The sequence below is a fragment of the Mustela nivalis genome (genome assembly GCF_964662115.1).
Source record: "Mustela nivalis genome assembly, chromosome: 2".
NCBI classification, from domain to species: domain Eukaryota; kingdom Metazoa; phylum Chordata; class Mammalia; order Carnivora; family Mustelidae; genus Mustela; species Mustela nivalis.
This window is the reverse complement of record NC_139021.1, coordinates 51,468,327-51,492,414: the sequence shown is the minus strand read 5'-3', so window position 1 is coordinate 51,492,414 and position 24,088 is coordinate 51,468,327. Positions and strand designations below refer to the sequence as shown.

Here is a 24,088-nt window from a genome sequence, read left to right as displayed (position 1 = left end):
TTTTTCTTTCATAAATATGTATCTGTTTACATTTGATTTTTTTAAACCAGTAATTTAATAGCTAAATGTGCTCTTAATCTTGAAATGTGTATTTTAAAAGAAAAAAAAAACCCTTAAAACTAATGCAATCCATTAAAAGGTCAGTCAAGAACTAAATATATGAAAGAACTAAAAATACTAGATACCAGTTCTGTCAAAATCAAATTAAGCACAAAAAGCCTACTGCATGAAAATATTCCTCAAGGATTTCAGATAGAAATGCTTTATCAGTTAGTATTTCTCTTCAGGACACTCTACCAGCTAAAAGAAAGTAACAGAAAGTTGACATTAAACACAACCTGGAAGATAAGGACTCAGGGATCAAGGCTGGTGACAGTGAGGGTCACAATGGAGGTAGGCTGACTGGGTATGAGGCTGAAGCACTCACATTTAGAATCCTGTGGTGGAATATCGGGGTAGTGGGGAAACAGTTTAGATCCTGCTTATCTCTTGCCTAATTACTAGTCACTTTTGCCCCTATGTTCAGTTTTATTCCTTCTAATCCAAGTACTTCAAAAACAAACATTTTATGTCAAACCCAGGTTAAAACTCATCTATGCTTCCTCTAGCAAGAGGGAACAAAGCCAAGATCTGTGTGCTGGCATAAAACACCTGCCTACATTACAGTTTTAACTGTTTTTCCCTAACTGACACTTAAAATAGTACATCTTCATAACTATTTCATGCCTCCATACTTTTACTCATGCTTGCTGCTATTAACCCAGCCCATCCTTCCCACCTCTATCTGGCTAACTTGTTCTTATTCTTTGTGGCTCAGCTATTATCTCCTCATGGAGTCTCTTCTGATTAGGTCCCCTTTCCTACCCATGTTAGGTTCGGTCCCTGCCCCCCCTGCCCCCCCCCCCCCCGAGAGAGAAAGCGCATGCGCATGTGCATGAGGGAGCAGGTGCATCAGCGGGCAGGTGCATGAACTGGTGTGTGAACTGGTGGTGAAAGGTAGAAGGAGAGAAGGAGAGAGAGAGAATCTCAGAGAATCTCTGGTCCATACCCAGCTCAATGCCTCATGTGGGGCTCAATCTAACGACTCTGAGATCATGACCTGAGCCAAAATCAGTCTCATAACCAACTGAACCACTCAGGTGTCCCTAAGTTCAATATTCTTCTATGGATTACTATGGCACTGTGAAGAGATCCTTTTCACAGCACTTATTACACTGTATTATTAGTATTGTCTGTTTATCAATATCAAGTATTATTTGCTTCACCAAAAGGTAGATGTTTCTGGACTGTATAGATCATATTCAAACCAATTAGTACACCGTAGAATAAGTATTCCACAAATAAGGACCTTATTTCTAAGAGTTATACAATTAGAAAAAAATTTAATGCAACTGTTAAGAGCATCAGAACAAATTTATATCCACTGCTGCAGATAAACACTCTACTACAATTCTCAAATTTGAGATGAATTTTAGGTTTTAATAGATACTCCTACTTTCCCAAGAAGGTAAACTGTGGACAGCAATAAGACCAAAAGTCTTAAGAGTTAAAAAGTCAAAAGCTGGTTGCTTCCGATGGTGTAACCTTAAGATTCACGAGGAAGCACAATGAAAAGAATACAATGAGAAATCTAGTGTTGAAAGGGAACTTTCAGAAGCTACTTAGCTCAAATACCTCATCTTCCAATTGAAGACATTGATTAAAACCAGGTAAGTAACTGATTAAAATTATTTTACTATTGAGCTCCAAAAACTAAATTTTCCATAAGGTCTCTGACACCCAATTTAATTAGATGAGAGTTTAAATGTATCTGAATACAAAATATTTGGCTTTACTGCATTTAAAAAAACTATCCATAATTGAATGTTTACCAAACTAACATTAGTGGTGAAAATCACTTGACCAACCTTAGCAAAGTGTTGGTTCTCATGACTTGGGACTATATGAGCTTTGCATATATAATTATAAAAAATACTAAGAATAATTTCTCTTAATAATATCTTTATATAAAAAACAACTTAAATACATTTAAAAAAACTTCCTGTGAGAACATAGTTCAGGTTGAAAATGAATAAAAAAATAGTTTAAGTATTCTTGTTCCAGATTATAGAATTACTGAATTTTACAACTAGAAGGGATCTAAGAAGTCATCTAATCCAATATATCCCAGATAATAATCCCCCCTTCAGTATCACCGACACTTATTTAGCCTTTTTAAATGCTTAAGGTAAAGAGAAACTCACTTTCTCAAAAAAAAAGCAGAATATTTTTATATTTGATAGCCTGAAATGATATGTAATTCTTTCTTATCTGAACTGACAGGGTCTTCCTCTAATTTCTCACTTACTATTTCTAGTTTTACATGTTAGTCTTACATGTTAGTCTTGCTATTAAAAATGAGGTCCTTGGATCAGCATTATCAGCATCATCTAGAAACCTGTTAGAAATGCAGAATCTGGGACGCCTGGGTGGCTCAGCTGGTTGAGTGGCTGCCTTCGGCTCAGGTCATGATCTCAGCGTCCTGGGATCAAGTCCCACATCGGGCTCCTTGCTCAGCGGGGAGCCTGCTTCTCCCTCTGCCTCTGCCTGCCACTCTGTCTGCTTGTGCTCACTCTCGCTCCTCTCTCTATTTGACAAATAAATAAATAAAATCTTAAAAAAAAAAAAAAAAGAAAAAAAAGAAATGCAGAATCTTCACTCCAGACCTGCTGATTCAGGGCTTCACTTTAACAAGACACACTACGGTTGGAGAAATACTATTTTAAATCTAAGTATCATCTGATTAATCTTTCTTCCCATCACAATTTTTCAAATATGTGAAGATGGCTATTTTATCTCCCAAGGACTTTTTCTTTTCTTTTTTTTTTTTTTTTTAAAGATTTTATTTATTTATTTGACAGAGAGAAATCACAAGTAGTCGGAGAGGCAGGCAGAGAGAGAGAGAGAGAGAGAAGCAGGCTCCCCGCTGAGCAGAGAGCCCGATGCGGGACTCGATCCCAGGACCCTGAGATCATGACCTGAGCCGAAGGCAGCGGCTTAACCCACTGAGCCACCCAGGCGCCCTGGACTTTTGCTTTTCAAAGCATAAATATTATCATGTTTTTTCAATTGCTCCTTCCTGTAAATTCTTCTATATTTTTTTTTAAACTATGAACTGCTATTGATGCAAATCCATCCTGATTTTTTTTTAACACCTATATAATTTAAAACATGAATTTTTTGGTCACTGAAGTTCTTATAGATGGATGGTAATTTGAAAAAAAAATACGTAATTTAACTTCTCTATTTTAAAAGAATTAAAAAGAAGAAAAAAACTCAGTAAATCAGGATATTAGTGTAGTGTTTCTGAAAATAGAGAATAGTAAAATTTGCTGTGCTGATTAAATGATGCAACAATTTCGAAGTTGCAGAAGACAGTATAAGCCAGTAAATAACTATATTTATAATTTATAAATAATTTATAAATAACTATATATGGTAAATAACTACAACCAAATTGTGCGGAGTAAGACTTTTCCCCTCCATCTATCTTTAGATATCCTTCACCTTAACATGCTGCTTGCTGGCATAGGACCTGTGCCTTCTTGCTTCTGCGTTTTGATACAATACTCTGAGGGAGTAAAAAGAGGGAGTATTTACCTTCTCTTTGTTGGTCCAAATATCATTAATTCTTTAAAATCCAGCTCAAATCATCCTCTAGGAAGCCTTCTCTAATTCTCCAGTCAAAAGTTCTCTCTCTCTCTCTCTCTTCCTCCTCTGAAAGAGATCTAACTCTATTCACGATAGTTTTTTTGGGTGAATATTCCTCCTATTCAATTTTCTTGAATAAAGGATCAGTATCTAACACACCTTTGTGTACTAGGGTACCTTATATATAGTTAAGACCTAAATAAATATTAATGGAACAGATAAAATTAATAAAACCTTGAAAATATTGTTTTTATTCTGTTTTCTTACTTTTTATTTTCTAAATGCATCTGAAAATAATATTTTAAAATTTTCAGACCAACAATCCTTAGTATCCTTTCAGTTCTTACTTTTACTTCTGCTTTGTTCCAATCAGAGAGGTTATAATATTAAGAGCTGCTGGTTGTGTAATGGCAAGCTCTTAGCCAACATGAATGTTAAGAACTGTGTTGTGAAGTGTTAAGGATATAAAAAAGGAAAGTGAAAGGCATGCAATTATAAATCTATAAAGAATTAGTATCAAATTATTACTTGACCATGTAAAGAAAGTAGTTTTTCCATGCTGCCATTACAATTCTAAAAGGATGCTAATAGGTATATCAACAGGTAACTTTAATTGATGTTTTAAGTAGTGATTCTTTTTCTTAAGATTTATTTATTTGAGAGAGTGAGTGTGCACCTGGAGGTGAGAGTCAGGGGGACAGGGTGAGAGAGAGTCTCAAGTAGACTCTGTGCTGAGCATGGAGCCCAGAGGGGCAGAGGGCTTGATTTCGCGATTCTGAGACCATGACCTGAGCTAAAACCAAATGAACCACCCAGGAGCTCCTAAGTACTGATTCTTAAATGTTTTCTATTTTCATACAGATGTGTTGAGATTGTCTCTTTTCTCCTTTTCTCCCTTAGAAGAAATTCATAAATGGCTGCTTGATAATCCTAGACCTCCTAGATATCTCCTAATTATTGATTATTGGCTCATATTCATCTTCCTACCCATAATTTTAATTTAGCCTTCAATGTTCTCAAATTCTACTTCCTACAGTATTGCTTCATGATTGAAAAGGACCAATCTTCCCCTTCTCTGAGTTCCTTCTACTTTAATAACCTGTGTCATACCAAGTGGCCATTCATAAACTCCCTTATTTTGTTCATATGGAAGCCTAATTTCTTCAAATGAATTTTAAGACCAATGAGTACACCCTCAGGTTCTTTCATTTCCTTCTTGGGTTGACAAAGAGCAAGTGCTTAAGTGCTTAAGATAAATAACTCCTCTTCCCCTCCCTGCACTCAAGCTTTGAACAAAAGCTTATTAAGAAGCTTTTGAAACTGTGAAATAAATAATGGTACACAAAACCCACAAAAAGGATAGTGGTTATCTCAGAATAAACAAGGCATAAATACTTCATTTTGAGTTCAATTTATCTAACAGTAATCCCTAAATGTTAGATGATGCAACATGACAAAAACAAGTAGGCAAATAGCGTGAGGAGCACTACATTCTTTAATGCAATACTTCTTAGAACTTTCAATACTCTAGGCCAATTTATTTGGCCAAGAAATCTTTGTTTCTCTGAAACACCTATTTACAAGTTGAACAAGGCCATTACCACTGTTCTAAAGTATGCAGTCTTGGGCGTGCCTGGGTGACTCAGCCAGTTGAGCATCCTGTTCCTGATTTTGGCTCAGGTCATGATCTCATGGGTGGTAAGGTCAAGCCTCATGTCCTGCTCCACACTTAGCAGGGAGTCTGCTTGGAGATTCTCTCCCTTTGCCCCTCCCAGCCTCAAATATGTAAATCTTAAAAAAAAAAAAAAGCGTACAGTCTTAGTAACAACAGGATCTCAAATGTCACTCGTATGTCTACCTTGACAGAGATCCCGTAATTAAAAAAAAAAAGACAAAACTAAGATACACTTTCACTATTTAAAAAATCAAGATATCACAAAATCAGTTTATTAATGTGGTTTATATCATTTCATATTTCACTACACAGAGTAGTCATTTATAGAATAAAAATAATATTTTTAATACTAAGACATAAAGGTTTATAGAATAAAAGAGAAGAGAAGGGGATAAGATATGTATGTTGACTTTTTAGCTCTAAAAGTCTTCTTTTTGTATGGTTTAATATATATTTTCTTCAAACGGTTCTATGATTTTAGAGTTTGCTGGCTTTTATTTCTGCTTTATGTGTCTGTATTAACACTAACCTTTTATTTCTTTTGAGATGTAACAATTTTGGAAAGTAGGGAGTACCCATGTCCCCGGCAAGTAGAACACACAATCACTAAATTTTGTCATATTTGCTTCAAACTTGTTTCTTATAGATAATACAATAGCAAATATCCAGCCATTTGTTTAAGAGGTACTCTTATTGGGCACACACTTTGTGTTAGCACTGTGTTAAGTGCTGCACAATGAATGGAGAGCAAAACAGCCACATGACCTACAACTACATATGTACCTTACAACCTGGTAGGAGAAACACAATCAAATAATCAGAGAAATAGTTACAAACTGAAATGTTGAGATTAAAGTACCAACCAGCCTTTCTCAGCTGGGATTCCATGAGAGAATTAGATGCTAAGGACAATGACTTGAGGGACTATTTTCAGAATTCCCTTAAGACTGGCACATAGCTAGTACCATCCTAGAGTACAGGTGAGAAGTTATTTCATACATACAATAGGTATCTCACTTAAGCCACTAAGATTTGTCTCTCAGAACCAGTTGAGAAGGACTGGTACAGATTCTAGAAAGAACTGATCTTTGGTGGTGGTACTGGTGATGGTAAGTGAGGGGGTGGTCAGAAAAGCCTAAGGAAGTGAAGTTTTTAACTGAAATCTGAAGGATATATAAGCATTCACTAGACCAGGGTGGGGTGGGGTAGTAGTATGTAACACTGTCTTCCCAGGGAACAACATATTTGAATATCCTAAGGGGCGAAGGAGCAAGGTGATTCTGGAGAATTAAAAGACCAACACAGCAGAAGTACAGAGAACAAGGTCAGGGAGGAATAATAAAATATGAAGTTGGAGAGACAGGCAGATAGGCAGGGATCAGAAAAAATGACTTCAAGTGCATTAAAGAAGATCACTGTGGCTCCAATGGACTATAGAAATAAGAGTATATGAGGAAGACTAGAGGGAAACCTTCTGCACTAATTTAGGTAAGAGATTACTGCTTAGACTAGGGTGGTAATGGCAGGAATGGAGAAAAGTAGACAGATTTGAGTGATATTTAAAATGTAAAGGAAGGGATAAAGATAGACAGGTTTGTGTCTAGGATGACTCCCAGGTTATGGGTAAATGATGCTGCTGAACACTGGGGAAGTCTGGAGAGTAAGTTTTTAGCTGGGTTAGATGTCACTTTAAGATATTTGAAGGAGCTGCCAAAGAGGCAAATGCATGTATGAATCTGGAATTAAGAGAAGGGGTTTAGCTTGTAGATCCTTTCATAGAGGAAAATGAGGGGGACTGGCAGAGATCTCAAGCAGTAGCCATCAAGCTTGGGAAGCACACATTAGAAAACAAGATGTATATGCATGGCACATGTGTGACATATGTATAACACAAGGTGATATACATAAAAGAAAGACTGAGAAAAAAAGGGAGAAAAAGTGAGAAAGGATGGTTGCCTTGTTTTTCATCTTATGTGAAAAACTGCTTATGTGAAAAAGATAGTTATAGATATAGGCAGTTAAACAATATGCTATTGCTGCTTTGTAAATGCTCTCTACTTATATCAAAATACTTCCTATTTATCTGATAATGTAAATTCCAAAATCAGACACCCAACTGATAATAAATCATAAAGCAATTGTCTTATAAATATTTTCAGAAGCAAAAAACCATACAGATCCTTTATCTCCCTCTTTAATGGTTTTTATTTTCACAATTTACCCTCTGTATACCTTAACCCAACTTCACAATCTTCATCTTTTTGCATTATTTTGGAGAAATGTAAGAACACTACCTTCAAAATTATATAATGTTATATTAACGAAAAATCTAATATGTGGGCTCCTTTTTAAAATAACTGTTAAAATACTAAATAGTGCGGGGCCTGCGTGGCTCAGTGGGTTAAGCCTCTGCCTTTGGCTCAGGTCATGATACCGTGCTCTGCCCAGCAAGAAGCCTGCTTCCTCCTCTCTCTCTGCCTGCCTCTCTGCCTACTTGTGATCTGTCTGTCAAATAAAATCTTAAAAAAAATACTAAATACTAAAATCAAGTTTATAGTTGCATGGTTGAGCATATGGTACACTGAATTTTTAACTTAAAAAAATTTTCAAAGAGTGTATACATTTATTTATTTGAGAGAGAGAGCAAGAGAGCATAAGCATGCATGGGGAGAGGGGCACAGGGAAGAGTAGAGGGAGAGGGACAAGCAGACTCCTCACTGTGCAGGGAGCCAACATGGGTCTTGATCCCAGGACTGGGAGATCATGACCCGAGCCGAAGGCAGACGTTTAACCAATTGAGCCACCCAGGAGCTCCTAATATTTTTTACATTGAAAGATTTTGAACTTTGCTGATTTTTTAAAAAGGTTAATACAAATCAAATGCCAAATAAAATTCTTATGGGTAAAAAACAAGAAAATTCCAAGTAGTACCTTATTAGAGAGGACAAGTAATTATATTCCTACCCCATATTTTTGTGCTTGAATAACTACGGTTCTATATTTATTCTTTAGTTAAAACAAGTTGTTTCAGTTTGTTACATACCAGTTAGCAATGTCTTTGTGAGCCACTAAATTCTGAAGAAATGCTTGTAATCCTAGTTGTCTATCTTCTAAAAAGTCAGCATTATAATTATCTTTGAACCAGCGTTTTGGTGGAAGTGCTAATCGAAAGCCTGGAAACATCTCTTTTAACTGAAAAAGAAGAAAAAAGAAAATACAATGTTCAACTCAATTATATCAATTCTATAAAATCTATCCTGTTAACTACATGAACTTGTTCATAAAATAAGCTTAAAATAAATAATTAAATTCAGCTAAGCTTTTTATAACCTCAATTGTTTTACTTGTTGAATTTATTAGTTGTATATATATAGGCGTTATAAGTTGTTCCATACCCTTGCCAACAATTGACATTGTCCATCCTTTCAATGTTAGCCAATCTAATGGGTATGTAGTAGTATTTCACTGTGGCTTTAAAATGCATTTCTCTGTTGATGAGTGATGTTAACTATTTTCTTATGGGATTTTTTTGGATCTGCATATCTTTGGTGAATTATCCATTCAACTCTTCTCACCCTTCCACTTAAAAAAAATTGATTTATCTATTTATTATTAAGCTGCAAGAGTTCTTTATATATTCTGGATACAAGTCCTCTGTCAGATGTGAATACAACAAAGATTTCTCTGAGACTGTGGTCTGACTTTTATACACATATTTTGATTCTTGGAACTAAAACCAGGTGATAGGTAGAGTTCTTTCTGGTACCTAGAACACTGACATAGATATTTATTAATTTTAAAGTGCCCAACTTGGAATATGTAGGAGATATTTGCTAACTTAAATTACTACTAACAACTTTCTTTAAAAGCTTAAGAGTTTTCTAAATCCCAACTTGCCAAAGATAAGAAATATTACAGTAATATTAAGACAAGTCTACAGAGGTAAAAGAGAAGTAAACATTAATTAATAACTAAGCCCTGAAAAGAAAAATAGCAAGTCATAAAGGATTAAAATAGCTCTAGGGGCACCTGGGTGGCTCAGTGTGTTAAAGCCTCTGCCTTCCGCTCAGGTTGTGACCCCAGGGTTCTGGGATCCAGCCCTGCATTGGGCTCTCTGGTCAGCAGGGAGCCTGCTTCCTTTCCTCTGCCTACTTGTCTGTCAGATAAATAAATAAAGTCTTAAAAAAAAAAATAAGCTCTAAATTGAAACTGTTAGAAATTAGTCTTCATGAATAAAAACTGTAACAATTTCATAAGCAAGAATTCAACTTAAGTATCTGGTAACTTCATAAATTACTTTGATCTTATTTAATTATTAACAAAAGTCAATGGAAGTACAGAATTACATGTTTTTAATTCATCAGTGTAATAATAAGAACTCAAGAAAAGTAAATAAATTCATATTTAATGATGGAAATATATTACAAATAATACTTTAAGTATCTTGGCATACAACAAAAAGTCATCTTGATAATACCTAAATAAACGATAAAATAGTTCAGCATTTTGTATTTTACCTTTCATTCAAATTGAGGTTTTTCAAAATGGCATAAATTTTTGGGCAGCCAGGCAATTGCAAAATCACATAGTTGGGGTTTCTTACCACCAAAAATGTTAAAAATATACTAACTTTAGAAGTTTTGAGGGTGAAGGTGGCAGATGGGAGAAAACAGGATCAGTCAAATTTCCTCTAATAAACACCTGTCAAAATTAGGGAGTGATTTCTGATTCAAGGACAGAATCCAAAGTTACTTAGCCCCTGAGAAACATCATAAACTACTTGTTTCTTTTGGAGAAATGCTCCTGGTTTCTAAAATACTGCCCCACTCACCTGCCTCAGTTGACTTCCCTCTAGCTCTGTGACCACCTCAGCTCTTTATTATATTCTTACTGCAATTTACTCAATCAATTCCCTATCAATTCCCCAGTTTAGGTTGGTTCTAATTATTAAAAACAAATTAAAATACAAAGAAAATAACAATGAATAAAACACAGTGAAAAGTGTCCTTAGAGCTAAATATTGTCTATATCCATGATTTCTTATTTCGGATAAATCCCAGAAATGTGATTATTATGTCAAAATTATGCACAACTTTAGGAAGCTGTGTACCCTAGGAAGATTCCAACAATGGAAAATACCACTTCAATGTCTGTTAACTTGATGGGTGAAAAATAATTTCTTAATTTTCCTTAGAGTCCTTGTGATACCAAATGTTTTCCAAATTTACTGGTCATTTATATTTCTTCTTTCGTTTGCCTTGTTCACATCATTTGTAGTATTTTCTACTTTTGGGTTTACTCTGTAATTTATTTTAAGAGCTTTTAATATATTAAAAAAAAATTTTTTTTTTAAAGATTTTTATTTACATTTGACAGCGAGAGGTCACAAGTAGGCAGAGATGTAGGCAGACAGAGAGAAGGGGGGAAGCAGGCTCCCTGCCAAGCAGAGAGCCCGATGCGGGACTCCATCCCAGGACCCTGAGATCATGACCTGAGCCGAAGGCAGAGGCTTAACCCACTGAGCCACCCAGGTGTCCCAATATACTGATTTTTTTTTTTTAATTAATTTATTTATTTATTTGAAAGACGGAGATCACAAGTAGGCAGAGAGGCAGGCAGAGAGAGAGAGAGGGAAGCAGGCTTCCTGCGGAGCAGGGAGCCCGATGCGGGGCTCGATCCCAGGACCCTGAGATCATGACCCGAGCCAAAGGCAGCAGCCCAAACCACTGAGCCACCCAGGCGCCCCCAATATACTGATTTTTAAAATTGAAATAAAATTTCTGTAAAATAAAATTTATTTATTTTAATATATTGAGGATTTTTATTATTATTCTTTGTTTCATATGTGCAGTAAGCAGAATTCTAGATGGCCCCATGATCGTTGTCCCTGGTATTGCTTCTGTGATTTTGTTTTGTCTCATAAAAGAGATTATGCAGATGTAATTAGGATTACTTTTCATTTGGCTTTAAGATAGGGAGACTATCTTGGTGAATCTAATCTTATCATGAGCCCTTTAAAAGTCTAGCTTTCTCCCGAGCTGGTGGCAGATGATTCAAAGCACAAAAAAGGACTTGACCGGCAATTGCTGACTTTGAAGATGGAGGGGACACGTGCAAAGACTGGACAGTACTCTATGAACTAAGAACAACCTCTGGCTGATAACCAGCAAGGAAATGGGACCTTGGTCTTACAAGAAACTGAACTTTGCCAACAATTTAAATGAGCCCAACAAACCTGATACCTTCTCAGAGCTTTCAGAGAAGAGCCCGATCTAGCCAACAGCTTGACTTTGACTTTATCTAACCCTCAGTGGTAAACCCAGATGAGACCACCTAAATCACTAAATAAACAGGTATGTTTTAGGTCACAAACTGCGGTAATTTGTTAAACAGAAATAGAAACTAATACAATATGTTAGAAATATTTTTTGTTATTCATTTTCTTATAGTCATATGATTTAGGGGCTCTTATATACATCTTTTTAAAATTCACAAGACTATATAATCATTTATATTTCTGTTAGCAGTTTTAAGATTTTCACATTTTTATACTAAAAATTTTTTTTTTCTACAACAGGGAAGTTATGTATAGAGATGGGTATATAGGCTATTAAAATGAAATAAGATAGTTAATTTTCTTAGGAGTGGCAAAATTTGACTTCACTCAAACAACAAGGAGGAAAACCCACAAATATTTAACAGTGGAATTGTCAGGAACAGATAATAAATTGAACAGAAAATAATTTGAAACTGGAAAGACCATTTTAGATTTATTTAAGTACTTACTTTATCATTAAGTCTAGAGAAGTCAGTATACCTTCTGAAAACTACCCAACTTTCTTCTGGTGTCTTCTTAACTAGTATTTTATATACCTATGCAGAAAGTGGGGGGGGGAGAGAGAGAGAGGTGAAAAAAAATGTCAATAAAGATATTTAAAATATTTTCAAAACTTTTTCAAATTTCAGATTTTTTCAAATATTTTCAAAAACTTTTACTTAACGACACAGGTCGTAACAATATGTAAAAAATATCAGAAACCATTTGGAACATCAAATGTACAAATAATCAATGTAGACACCAAAAACAAGATTTGTTTCTTAAGAAACATTATTATGACAAATTTGCGACAAAATGTTTTGGCACATACTAATAATAAATGAACTCATCGGTTCCAAATATATTTTATGTTAAATATTTAAAATTGATGAAAGAATCACACTTGAAAAAGCTGTGAAAAGTAGCCACTCTTGTCCTATACAATCAATTTAATTTCAAAACTCAATACTATCACACAAAGTTTTTGAATAAATTTAATGTTGTTTTATTCTTCAAGGTTATAATGCAGCTAAAAACTATCCATATTCAATAAAAGTTTACACTTCTGTACTTACACACAATTATCTAGGCTTTAAATAAAAAAACCTGGTTGAAGCAAGTCAGTATTTTAAAAAGCATACAATAAGAAAACTATATTCTATTTTTCTTAAATATAATTTTAGAGTTTATTATGAGGAACTACTATTTCTGACAGACTCTCAGTAAACCATCTCCTGGTAGTTTTGGTACAGCATTTTGGGCTAAACTAAATACAAGACACATAGGAAGTACTCAATAATGATTTGCTGAACAAGTGAAACTTAAAAATGAGTTAAGTTTTTTTTTTTTTAAGTCAGCTGTGCAATAACTTTCAATTGCAGCTCTGGCGCTGCCCTCTAGCCACAAGTGGCTACTGTACACTTGAAATGTGACAAGTCCTAACTGACAAGGTGCTGTGAGTGTAAGTACACACTGGATTTCAAAGACTGAGAACAAAAAAAAAGATGTAAAGATACTTCACTAAAATGGTTCTGGATTAAGTAAAATATATTAAGTATAATTTCATCTGCTTCTTTTCACTTTTTAAAACATGGCTACTAGGAAATTTTAAATTACAAATCTGACTCACATTTGTGGCTCACCTAGTCTTACTGGATGCTCTAGACAAACTCATTGTTTAGGGACTAGATAGTCTTATTTTTCTCCCTTACAGACCTCTCTTTCAGTTTGTAAAGGGGAGAATCAGCAAGAGTTAAGGATGACTCCTTTAATTTTGAAGTAAAAATAAATAATTCAACTTTTTAACATATAAAGAATGAGGGATTATTTGGATACCCACTAAAGTCTGCAGAACGTCCCTATTTAAGATAATTGTAAAGGTGAAACTCATAAAACATTTCTTTTTAGGAGTTACTAATTGAAACAAAAGGGAGGGCGCCTGGGTGGCTCAGTGGGTTAAGCCGCTGCCTTCGGCTCAGGTCATGATCTCAGGGTCCTGGGATCGAGTCCCGCATCAGGCTCTCTGCTCAGCAGGGAGCCTGCTTCCTCCTCTCTCTCTCTCTCTCTCTCTCTGCCTGCCTCTCTGCCTACTTGTGTTCTCTGTCAAATAAATAAATAAAATCTTTAAAAAAAAAAAAAAAAAAAAAAAAGAAACAAAAGGGATAACCTGACTTCAAAACTTTTCTGAGTATGAATAACTGATGCATAATAAAAGTCAACTTCATATGATAATAAGGTTTATCTACATAATCTATATTGACTTTATTCTCCTGTTTTAAAAAAATGAGTCTTCAAGTTTTTCTCTACAGTGGCCTCTGAAAACTCCTATTTCTCTAGGAAAGACAAAGTACAGGTTTCAGGTTTTATCTTCTCTAGAAAGCTCTCCCATGTTTCTATTTGTGTAAGTAGGGCCTTCAGTGGAAAGTTTATGGACACTACTGATCATTCCCTCCTTTATTTATTTGACAGAGAGAGAGATCACAAGTAGGCAGACAGGCAGACAGAGAGAGAGGGGGAAGCAGGCTCCCCACTAAGCAGAGAGCCTGATGTGGGGCTCGATCCCAGGACCCTGAGACCATGACCCGAAACGAAGGCAGAGTAACCCACTGAGCCACCCAGGCACTCCTGATCACTCCCTCTTCTATGTTCTAGCAGCAGTTACTTTTTACTAGAAACTTAGTATATACTACTTTGTGCTTTTTATATAGTCCTTATTTTAGGATTTTAAATAAATTATGTGGGAGCATACACCTAATCACAGAATACATACAGAGAAGCACAAAAATCACAAGTATACAACTTGATGAACTGTCACAAAACAACACACTCATGTAACTAGTACCAAGCACAAGAAACAAAGCATTACCAATTGAAGCAGCCTACCTCATGGCTCCTTCCCAATCTGACTTATCACCCCTCCTAGTCACTTCTTTTCTTAAACACTTTTCAAAGGCTTGACACACTACTGACAAGAACTATCCAGTCATTCCTAACATTTTCTTCAGTCAAGAGCTCAATTCAAAGAAATATACCTAGGAAAAATTATCTTACAAACCTAAGACTGCCAAGCTCATATATCCAGCTCAGACCTCTCCCCTAAACTCAACTTTACATATGTATACATAATACATATGCCTATGGACATACATCCACATATACACACACACCTAACAGCTACATTTTCATGTCTACTAGGTATCTCAAGTTTAGCATGCCCAAAACCAAATCCTGATCGTGCACTCAAAACCTGCCATCTAACTAAACAGCAACCCTAGTGTTTACCCAAAAACTTCAGGATAATCTTTGATTTCTCTTTATTCCACATTTCAAGTTTTTACCTTCAAAACATACCCAGAATCTGATCACTGCTTAGGACTTCTTCCACCTCCCTGTCCATACCACCATCATATGTTCCGTGGATTACTGCAAGAACTTGATACCTCCTGTTTCCATTCTTTCCTCCACAAAATCTAGTCTTAACTCAGCAACCAGATGAGCCTTTAAACATTAAGTCAGATCATGTTATACTTCCTTTAAAACCTTTTCAAAGATTCCCATCTTGGGCAGAATAAAATCTAATGGCCTTACAATGGCCTAAATGCTCTACTTGATCTGTGTCTCCTTTGTCTTTACCTGTTATTTCAGTTCCTGCATCTCTCCCCATGGCTTCTTTTGCTGTCAGCCACAAGGGCCTCTGCAGCTGTCTCATCTGTCAGGAACATTCTTTCCCCAGATATTCTCATGGCTCACTGCTTCTTAGTGAGGCCGTAAGTGACAATGTGATTTAAATTTCAACTCTGGTTGTGGGGAAAATACCTCCCTTCACTCTTTTATTTCTCTTTATACCACTTAGAACCATATGACATACCACATTTTAAAATGCTTACTTATCTAGCATTCATTCATTTGAATTGCTGTACTACTATCACTGAAAGAGTGCATTACACACAGTAGGTACCCCTAACATGAATTAAATGAATGAAAATAACTTTATACCCATTATTTACTTCTTCCTCCAAAGTGTTTTTAAAGACTTTATGTATTGCTGCCTTAAATTTGCCCATGAACTTGTATTTTCACACACATCATTTCAATGAATGTTCGTCCAGCATAAAGTAGGTCAATGTAAGAAAATGGGCCACTGGCTTATCATAATTTCCAAAAATGTCAGGTCCATGCAAATTTCCCATCACATCATCAGTCTTATGATAATTTAACTTTAAAGATTGTCTCTCTTCATAAATTATCTCAATACTGATGTACACAAAAATCATCAACAAAATATTAACAAACTGCATTCAACAACACATTATGAGGATCACTCACCATAACCAAGTGAGATTTATTTTGGGGATTCAAGAATGGTTCAGTAATTGCAAAAATGATATAACCATATCGACAACATGAAGGATAAAAATCATATGATCACTTCAACAGAGGCAAAAAAGCATCCCACAAAATTCAACATCTATTCATGATAAAAATTCCCAACAAAACAGGTTTAGAATAAACATATCTCAACATAATAAAGGTCATATCTGAAAGACCCACAGATAATATCATACTCAATGGTGAAAAGCTGAGAGCTTTTCCTTTATCAGGATCAAGACAAGAATGCCTACTCCTGTCACCTTCATTGAACAAAGTACTAGAAGTACTAGCCACAGCAATCATACAAGAAAAAGAAACAATGGGGAGTGCCTGGGTGGCTCAGTGGGTTAAGCCTCTGCCTTTGGCTCGGGTCATGATCTCAGGGTCCTGGGATCGATCCCCCGAAAAGGGTTCTCTGCTCAGCAGGGAGCCTGTTCCCCCCACCCCCGCCTCTCTTCCTACTTGTGACCTCTGTCTGTCAAATAAATAAATAAAATCTTTAAAAAACAACAAAAAAAGAAACCATGGTAAGGAAGAAGTTTAACTGTCACTATTTGCAGATGTCATGATACGGTATGCAGAAAACCTTAAAGATTCTACCATAGTAATAAACTTCCACCAGAAGTAATAAACAAATCCTATAAAGTTGCAGGATATAAAATTGAATTTTTTTGGTTGTTTCTATAAACTAACAACAAAGTAGCAGAAAGAGAAATTAAGAAACTATTTCTACTTATAATTGTGCCAAACAGAATAAAATACCTTGGAATAAACTTAAGAAGGAAGTGAGAGACTTGTACTCTGAAAACTATAAAACATTGACAAAAGAAATTGAAAAAAATGCAAATAAATGGACAGATATTCCATGCTCATGGATTGGAAGAACTAATGGTATTAAAATGTCCATACAACCTAAAGCAATCTATAGATTCAATGCAATCCCTATCAAAATACCAATAGCATTTTCCACAGAAGCAGACCAAATAATTGTAAAATTTGTTTGGAATCACAAAATATCCTGCATGGCCACAGCATCTTGAGAAAGAAAAAAGCTGGAGGTATCACAATCCCAGATTTCAAGGTATACCACAAAGCTGTACCAATCATAACAAATGGTACTGGCACAAAAATAGACACATCAATCAATGGAACAGAATAGAAAACCCAGAAATAAACTCAAGCTTATACAGTCAATTAGTCTGTAACAAAGGAGGCAAGGATATACAATGGGAAAAAGTCTCTTCCATAAACGGTGCTGGGAAAACTGGACAGCAACATGTAAAAGAATAAAACTGTATCACTTTCTAACACCTTACACAAAAATAAACTCAAAAGGGATTAAAGACCTAAATGTGAGACCTGAAACCATAAAAAAAGAGAACACATGCAGTAATTTTTTTTTCACATCAGCCTTAGCGAATTTTTTTAGATAAGTCTCCTGAGGCAAGGGAAATAAAAGCTAAAATCAGCTATCGGGACTACATAAAAATAAGAAGCTTTTGCAAAGCAAAGGAAACCATTAAAAAAAAAACACTAAAAGCAACCTACTGAATGGGAGAAGATATTTGCAAATGATATATTTGATAAGGGGTTAATATCCAAAATATATAAAAAGCTTATAAAACTCCACACAAAGAAAACCCACAAATAAATGCAATTAAAAATGAGCAGAGGACCTGAATAAAGATTTTTCCAAATTAGACATACAGATGGCCGAAGACACAAGAAAAGATGTTCAACATCACTATCAGGGAGATACAGAGCATAACCAGAATGAGATATTACATTATATCTATCAGTGTTGCTAAAATAAAAAAGAAGAAATAACAAGTATTATCAAAGATGTGGAGAAAAAGGAACCCCTATACACTGTTGGTGGGAACGTAAACGGATGCATCTGCTAAGGAAAACAGCATGACGATTCCTCAAAAAATTAAAAAATAGAATTACCATTATGATTCAGTCATTTCACTACTGGGTATTTACCCAAGGAAAATGAAAACACTAATTCAAAAAGATATTTGCAGCCTAGGTTTCCTTCAGCATTATTTATAATAGCTAAGATATGGAAGCAACCTAAGTGTCCACTGATAGATGAATGGATAAAGGTGTGGTATAAACACACACACACAATATGGAGTATCATGCAATGACAAAAAAGGATGAGAGCATGCCATTTGCAACGACAATGATGAACATAGAGGCTACTATGCCAAGAGAAGTAAGTCAGACTGAAAAAGACAAATAGCACATGATTTTACTCATATGTGGAATCTAAAAAACAAAATGAATAAACAAAAAGCAGAATCAGATCTGTAAATACAGGGAACAGACTGGTGGCTGTCAGAGGAAGGAGGGTGGGAAAGTACAAAATGGGTGAAGGGGAGTGGGAGATACAGGTCTTCAGTTATGGATGAGTAAGTCAAAGGGAAAAATGGTACAGCATAGGGAAAATAGTCAATGATACTGCAATAGCGTTATGTGGTGACAAAGGGTAGCTACACTTATGGTGAGCATTGCATAATGTATAGAGAAGTAGAATCACTATGCTGAATGCCTAAAACAAATGTAACATTGTTGTCAAATATACTCAGATAAAAAACTTTTTATAAAAATTAAACATTTCCCCTAACAACAAAAATTATCTCAACAATTTTTTCCTCAGAGGTCGTTCTATACTGTTGTAGGTTTACAGCATGAAATGTTGAAGTCAATATAAAAACTTTATATTAAGAAAGTCTAAGAGGAAGAACTATTCCAATTATAAGTGTATTGAACAGGTCTCCAGATACATAAACTCACACTGATACACAAGACCAAAAGCAATGAATGAACAGAAATCAGAACAAGATATCAAGAACATCAAACCACATACATGGAAATAAATCTAACTAGGGGGTGCCTGACGGGCTCAGTTAGTAGCGCATGCTTCTCTTGATCTCGGGGTCATGAGTTCAAGCCCCACATTGGGTATAGAGATTACTTAAAACAAACAAACAAACAAAAACCTCTAACTAAAACTCCTAAGATTTCTGCTCTGAAAACTATAAAAGGAAGTTAAAGATTTCAGTAAGTGGATTAGGTTTAGATTCAGAGACTCAGTATTGTAAAGATGTCAGATCTCTTTAGTCTACAGATTCAATACAATCCCAGAACAGGGTGAAAGATAGCCAAGACAATTCTGAAGAAGAATGACAAAACTAGACTACTTAAGCTAGCAGGTATCAAGTCCTCTCATAATGCATGTATAATTAAAGACAATGTGAAATTGGTAAATGAGGGAAAAATGGAACATAGAAACAAACCCATATATTTAAATGGTTGCCTGATATATGACATTGGCAATGGTGCAAATGCAGAGAGAGTGGTTTTTTCAATAAAAACCTGATTACTTGATCCCATAGGGAGGGGAAAAAAGTATCTTGACCATTGTTTCACACCGCGGACAAAAATAAATTCCAGATAGTTTACAGATCTAAATGTGAAAGGTCCAAGAATAAAGCTTTTAGAAGAAAACATAGGACAACAACTTTGCAAGCTGGGAGTAGGCAGATTTTAAAAAGTGCTAATCATAAAAGAAAAAATAAATTGGACTATAGTAAAACTCCAAATTTTTGTTTATCTAATGCATCACTAAGAAAGTGAAAAGGCAAGCCACAGAGATGATCATACACAGTGACAAAACTGGAAGCAGAGTTCCCTATGGGCATAGAAACGGGACACAAGGAGTTGCCACCTTCTTTTAGCCTTTGCAAAAACCTGCACACTTGCCTCTATTATCATAGACAGAACAGTCACAATGTATGCTCTAACAAAGAACTTGTTCAAAATGCACAGAAAACTATAAATCAAAGTGGAAAAAACTTTTCCAAAGAAAAATGAATAAAGGTCTTGAACAGATACTTCACAAAAGAGAATATCTATTGGCCAAAAAAGTCAATTTAATTAGTCATTAAGAATGCAAATGAAGACCACAATGTGATATTACTCTCCCCACTGGGATAGCATAAAATAATAGTGAAAAAGATGAAAAAATAACCACATGTTGGGAAGGTGTGGAGTAACTGGAACTCTCCTACACTGCTTAAAGGAGTATAAACTAGTGCAACTACTCTGGTACACTGTTCATTAGTATCTTTTAAAGCTAGCCATATGATCTAGCAATTTTACTCCTACGCAGATGTAAAACAAATGTTTTAATGTGTTTAATGAGCAGTAAGTACCCAAAAGGTTCACAGCAGTACCATTTGTAACAGCCCCAAATTAGAAATTATCCATATGCTCTTCAACAGTACAATGGATAAAAATAAACTGTAGTATATTCACATAAAGGAATACTATCAGTAATAAAAATTAGCTTTTACATGCAAGATTAAGGATGGATCTTACAAACATGATGCTGAAGAGAACACACCCAAAAGAGTACACATTCTGTATTTCCATTTGCATAAAGTAGAAAAATAGGCAAAATTAATGTAGGCTATCATGAGGGTGAGTATTGACTGATGGAGAGCCTGGTTGGGGGCTGCTTTTTGGATACTGGTAATGTTTTGTTTCTTGATTTGTGTGCTGGTTTCAAGTAAAATGAAGTTTACTACAGCATGACAGAATTTAGAGGTGTAAAACTTACTTGAATTTTATGTTCAAGAAATTTTAAGTACAGGTAACAATTTAACCCAGGTATAGAACACAGGTTAGTCAATTTTCACTTTCTACTGATCTACAGCAGAAGTCAATACTCACAGTAAATTTAGCTCTTTCTTCCATCACTTCATAACCCAGTATAGTAGGTGTAGAAGGTCTATCTTCTAAATATACTGTTTCAGGATTTTGTTCTTCACTTTCTCTTGGTCTAGCAGAATACTCAATGGAAGAATCTGCACCTGTAAATTTAGTCCTAATGAGGGGACTGCTACAGACAGATGAAGTACTATCCATTTGATCGGGTACACTTGTCTGTTTAAAATTACCCATATTTGAGTCCTCTAACTGGCCTTTGGAAGAGTTTGAGCTTGTTGAGATACTCCCAAAAGAAGAACTTCTTTGGTTTCTGTTGGCTGTAAAACTGGAAGCAGAGTTCCCTATGGGCATAGGAACTGGGACATAAGGAGTTGCCATCTTCTTTTCGACTTTGCAATAAACCTGCACAATGCTGAGTCCAAACACTTAGAGAACAACTAATATGAAATCCATTATTTTCTTCTTAGGAATTCACTATCTAAAAATGAGAAGAACATATTGAAAGGTTAGTATTTAATTTGGAGCATTATCCAAAAAAAAAAAAAACTATGAATGTTCACATCGATTTCTTTTGATTTTGTGACACTCTATTACTTCATTTGGAATGAAAACACACCTCAGATCACTTCATTTATTCCCAAGATATCATCTCTAAGGATTCCCACTTGCATGATAAAGAGAGCAGAACTATTCCACACTCTTTCTTGACCTTCATATTACAAGTCATCCTTTTTAATCCCCACTCTCTTTCCTTGTGATAGATTTCTATAATGTTCATTTAAAACCGATTTCACCTACACAGAAGAATTGGGAACAGGGAATGGTAAAGACCTTTCTGAAGCTTTATTGTCTACTCTGGTCCTGACAGTTCCACATACAGTACAAGGGGAGGGAAAGAGGAAGAAAAGAAAGGGAGAATTATTCACATTTCCTTTTGATTTAATTAGTGAAACCAATCAAAATCAATAAACTAATTACTCAGAGTAATAACTAAACAATAAACTTAGATGCTACAAGGTAAATATCAACTGTTCTTAAGGTAACCATTTATTAAACCCAGAACCAAATGTACTTGAGGGAAAAGAAAAAAAAAAGTGGCCAAATTAAATTAGTCAAATAAGACCCAAACTTATATTCAACAAGATGAAATGATTGAAAGTTAAAATGTTCTTCACAGTTTCCAGATCATCAGTAATCCTGTTATGCCAGAAACTTGAGGGAACTTAACAAATCCTTGTAACTCATACGCAGTAATCCCTGTTGTCAAAAGGACTGGTTTATCTTGTCTCAGAATCTCACAGTTACATAATGAAAGGGTTTCCCACTAAGGGTTAAATAATAAATAATAAACTAAGAAACTGCAATAACTACAGACCTGTGAAATGACACATAACAAGGGGTTTGCCTATCTTAACCACATCTAGGCAACTCCGCTGTTGAGCAAGGTAGGGAGAGAGCCGCAGGACCTGGAAAGATGCTGAAGTAAGATTTTTAATCGAGCACGTGGCTCTGGGCAACCTTCCTCATCATCAAAGATTCAAGAAAACTTGAACTGCTGATTCACTGCTCCTCGGTTCTGCTTGATGGCCTCCCCCAAAAGTAGTAAATAAAAGTCTGAAACCTTATCCTTTCCCAGGCCCGTGGGATAGCCCTGCCCCTTGCCACTCAACTACCTGAGGCCCTGAGGCTGGGGAGAGACGACGACCGTCCATACAATCACTGACGCGCAAAGAAGCGAGCGCTACCCAAACTTCAAGAAAATAATGATTAAAAATAATCATTAATAGCGTCTTCACTTTTGCCTTAGCATAGAGATGCTCCAAGGGCTAACATAGTCCTACACGGGAAAACCTCGGTCAGGTGTGGTGGCCCGAGCCTGAGCAACACGGTAGGAGAGAGAAGTGGGTGGCCAGAGAAAAGTGGAGAGAAACCCAGGCGCAGCTCGACCCTAGCACTGCCTGGTCCGTACCAGAGCAGGCCACGGGTCTTCGGCTCACCGGACGGAGAAGCGCACTGCTCCCGGGGCTCCCCGGGGCCCCAAGACGGTGCCACCTCCGCCGCCCGGTGAGAGGCCAGCGCCTCCCACACGCACGCGGAGTCTGCGGTGGCCTAAGGATGGCCCCGAGGCTCCCGCGGGGCCCCTCCAGCCTCCGGTGGAGTCCGCCCGCCGCCCGCCTGCCACCGGGTCGCAGGTGTCACTCGCATGAGCGCCCAGGACAGCGCCCGCTGCGTTCTCCCTACCTCAGCCCACTCCGCCGTTCCGTTTGAGCACACTTCCCTGTGACGGTTACATCCGACCCTGCTTAACCGCAGCTTTTCGTCTCCACCCACAGGACCAAGAAGCCTCACGTGACTTTCCGCCCCCAAAGCAGCTGCTCCCAGCCTCTGCCGGGCTCTACCCTGGCCGCCCCGCCCAGGCTCCTAGCGAGGTGGAGGGTGGGGCCAAACCCGGCCGCCTCTCCCGGAAGTTACGTCACACAAAAGGCGCTATTCCCGCCTCCTTCGTAACCCTCACCCCTCCCCACCCCAGAGGTCGGGACAGGAGTTCCCCGGACGGGGCTCGTTGGCAGCTGGGTTGGATATGGTTTTGTGGTAAGCATCCCACCTTCTCTGCCCTAGGCTTATTTTTGTAAACTAACTTGAGAAATGGAGGTTAGGACCTCAGTTTGACGCACAGGTGATCTGAAGATTACAGTTCCGAGGAGGAACTACAGCCAGCATTGGTCCAGGTTCCTGCTTTGCATCATGGGACTTGTAGTCATCACTCACTAGCTTGGGCTGGTTCTAATAGGTTATAGATTGTTTTCTAGAATTAGTAGCGCTTTAAGGGATGACAATCGATTCTAAGAGAGGGAAGATAGAACACTGCACTAACGCTTATTCGCCCTATCATGGAAAGATAATTGAAATTATTGAGGGGTTTTGTGTTTTTACAGTCCAGGGAGCAGTTTTATCTCAAATGATACATGAGGCTTGTTAGACTTGGACATCTGAAGACCTGTAAAGTTATCAGGAGAACTGTTTTTTGATAGTGAAGTACCAAAATTTAGACCAGTTCACAGGGTTGCTTATCATTAGAATTGTGCATTTTGATTTAAAGATTATCCCATGATTTCTAGGCTTTGGAACATTACGGAGACTGGGAAAAATTGATAGCTGTGATTTCAAAATGGGCATAGGAAAAGAATCTGGTTTGTGGCATAATAATGCTTTTTATTGATGGTATTGCCCTTCTTGTGTGATTGAGACATAGAAAGGGAATTCTGTGGAAACAGTAGACTAGAACATGAGTTTTC

General features: G+C 36.6%; 1 protein-coding gene and 1 long non-coding RNA gene across 5 annotated transcripts in view; one reads left to right on the top strand and one right to left on the bottom strand.

Moving 5' to 3' along the window:
* The window catches only part of SNX16 (sorting nexin 16), a 42,335-nt gene extending 19,097 nt beyond the window's left edge, over positions 1 to 23,238 (bottom strand). Inside the window, exons 1-5 of one of the 2 annotated variants that reach the window (XM_082719444.1) lie at positions 23,034 to 23,238; positions 21,023 to 21,270; positions 20,796 to 20,935; positions 12,152 to 12,238; positions 8,409 to 8,557 (exon numbers count right to left, since the gene is read on the bottom strand). In XM_082719444.1, the coding sequence (XP_082575570.1) occupies positions 8,409 to 8,557; positions 12,152 to 12,238; positions 20,796 to 20,935; positions 21,023 to 21,170 (524 nt within the window). In that variant the 5' untranslated portion in view covers positions 21,171 to 21,270; positions 23,034 to 23,238. Of the gene's footprint in view, positions 1 to 8,408; positions 8,558 to 12,151; positions 12,239 to 20,795; positions 21,271 to 23,033 lie in introns of both variants that reach the window. The other variant, XM_082719443.1, reaches the window with a different exon arrangement.
* Positions 23,239 to 23,301: 63 nt separating this feature from the next.
* The window catches only part of LOC309859048, a 207,257-nt gene continuing 206,470 nt past the window's right edge, over positions 23,302 to 24,088 (top strand). For all 3 annotated transcript variants that reach the window (XR_014308503.1, XR_014308504.1, XR_014308505.1), the window contains exon 1: positions 23,302 to 23,384. This is a non-coding gene — a long non-coding RNA (uncharacterized lncRNA). The remainder of the gene's footprint in view (positions 23,385 to 24,088) is intronic.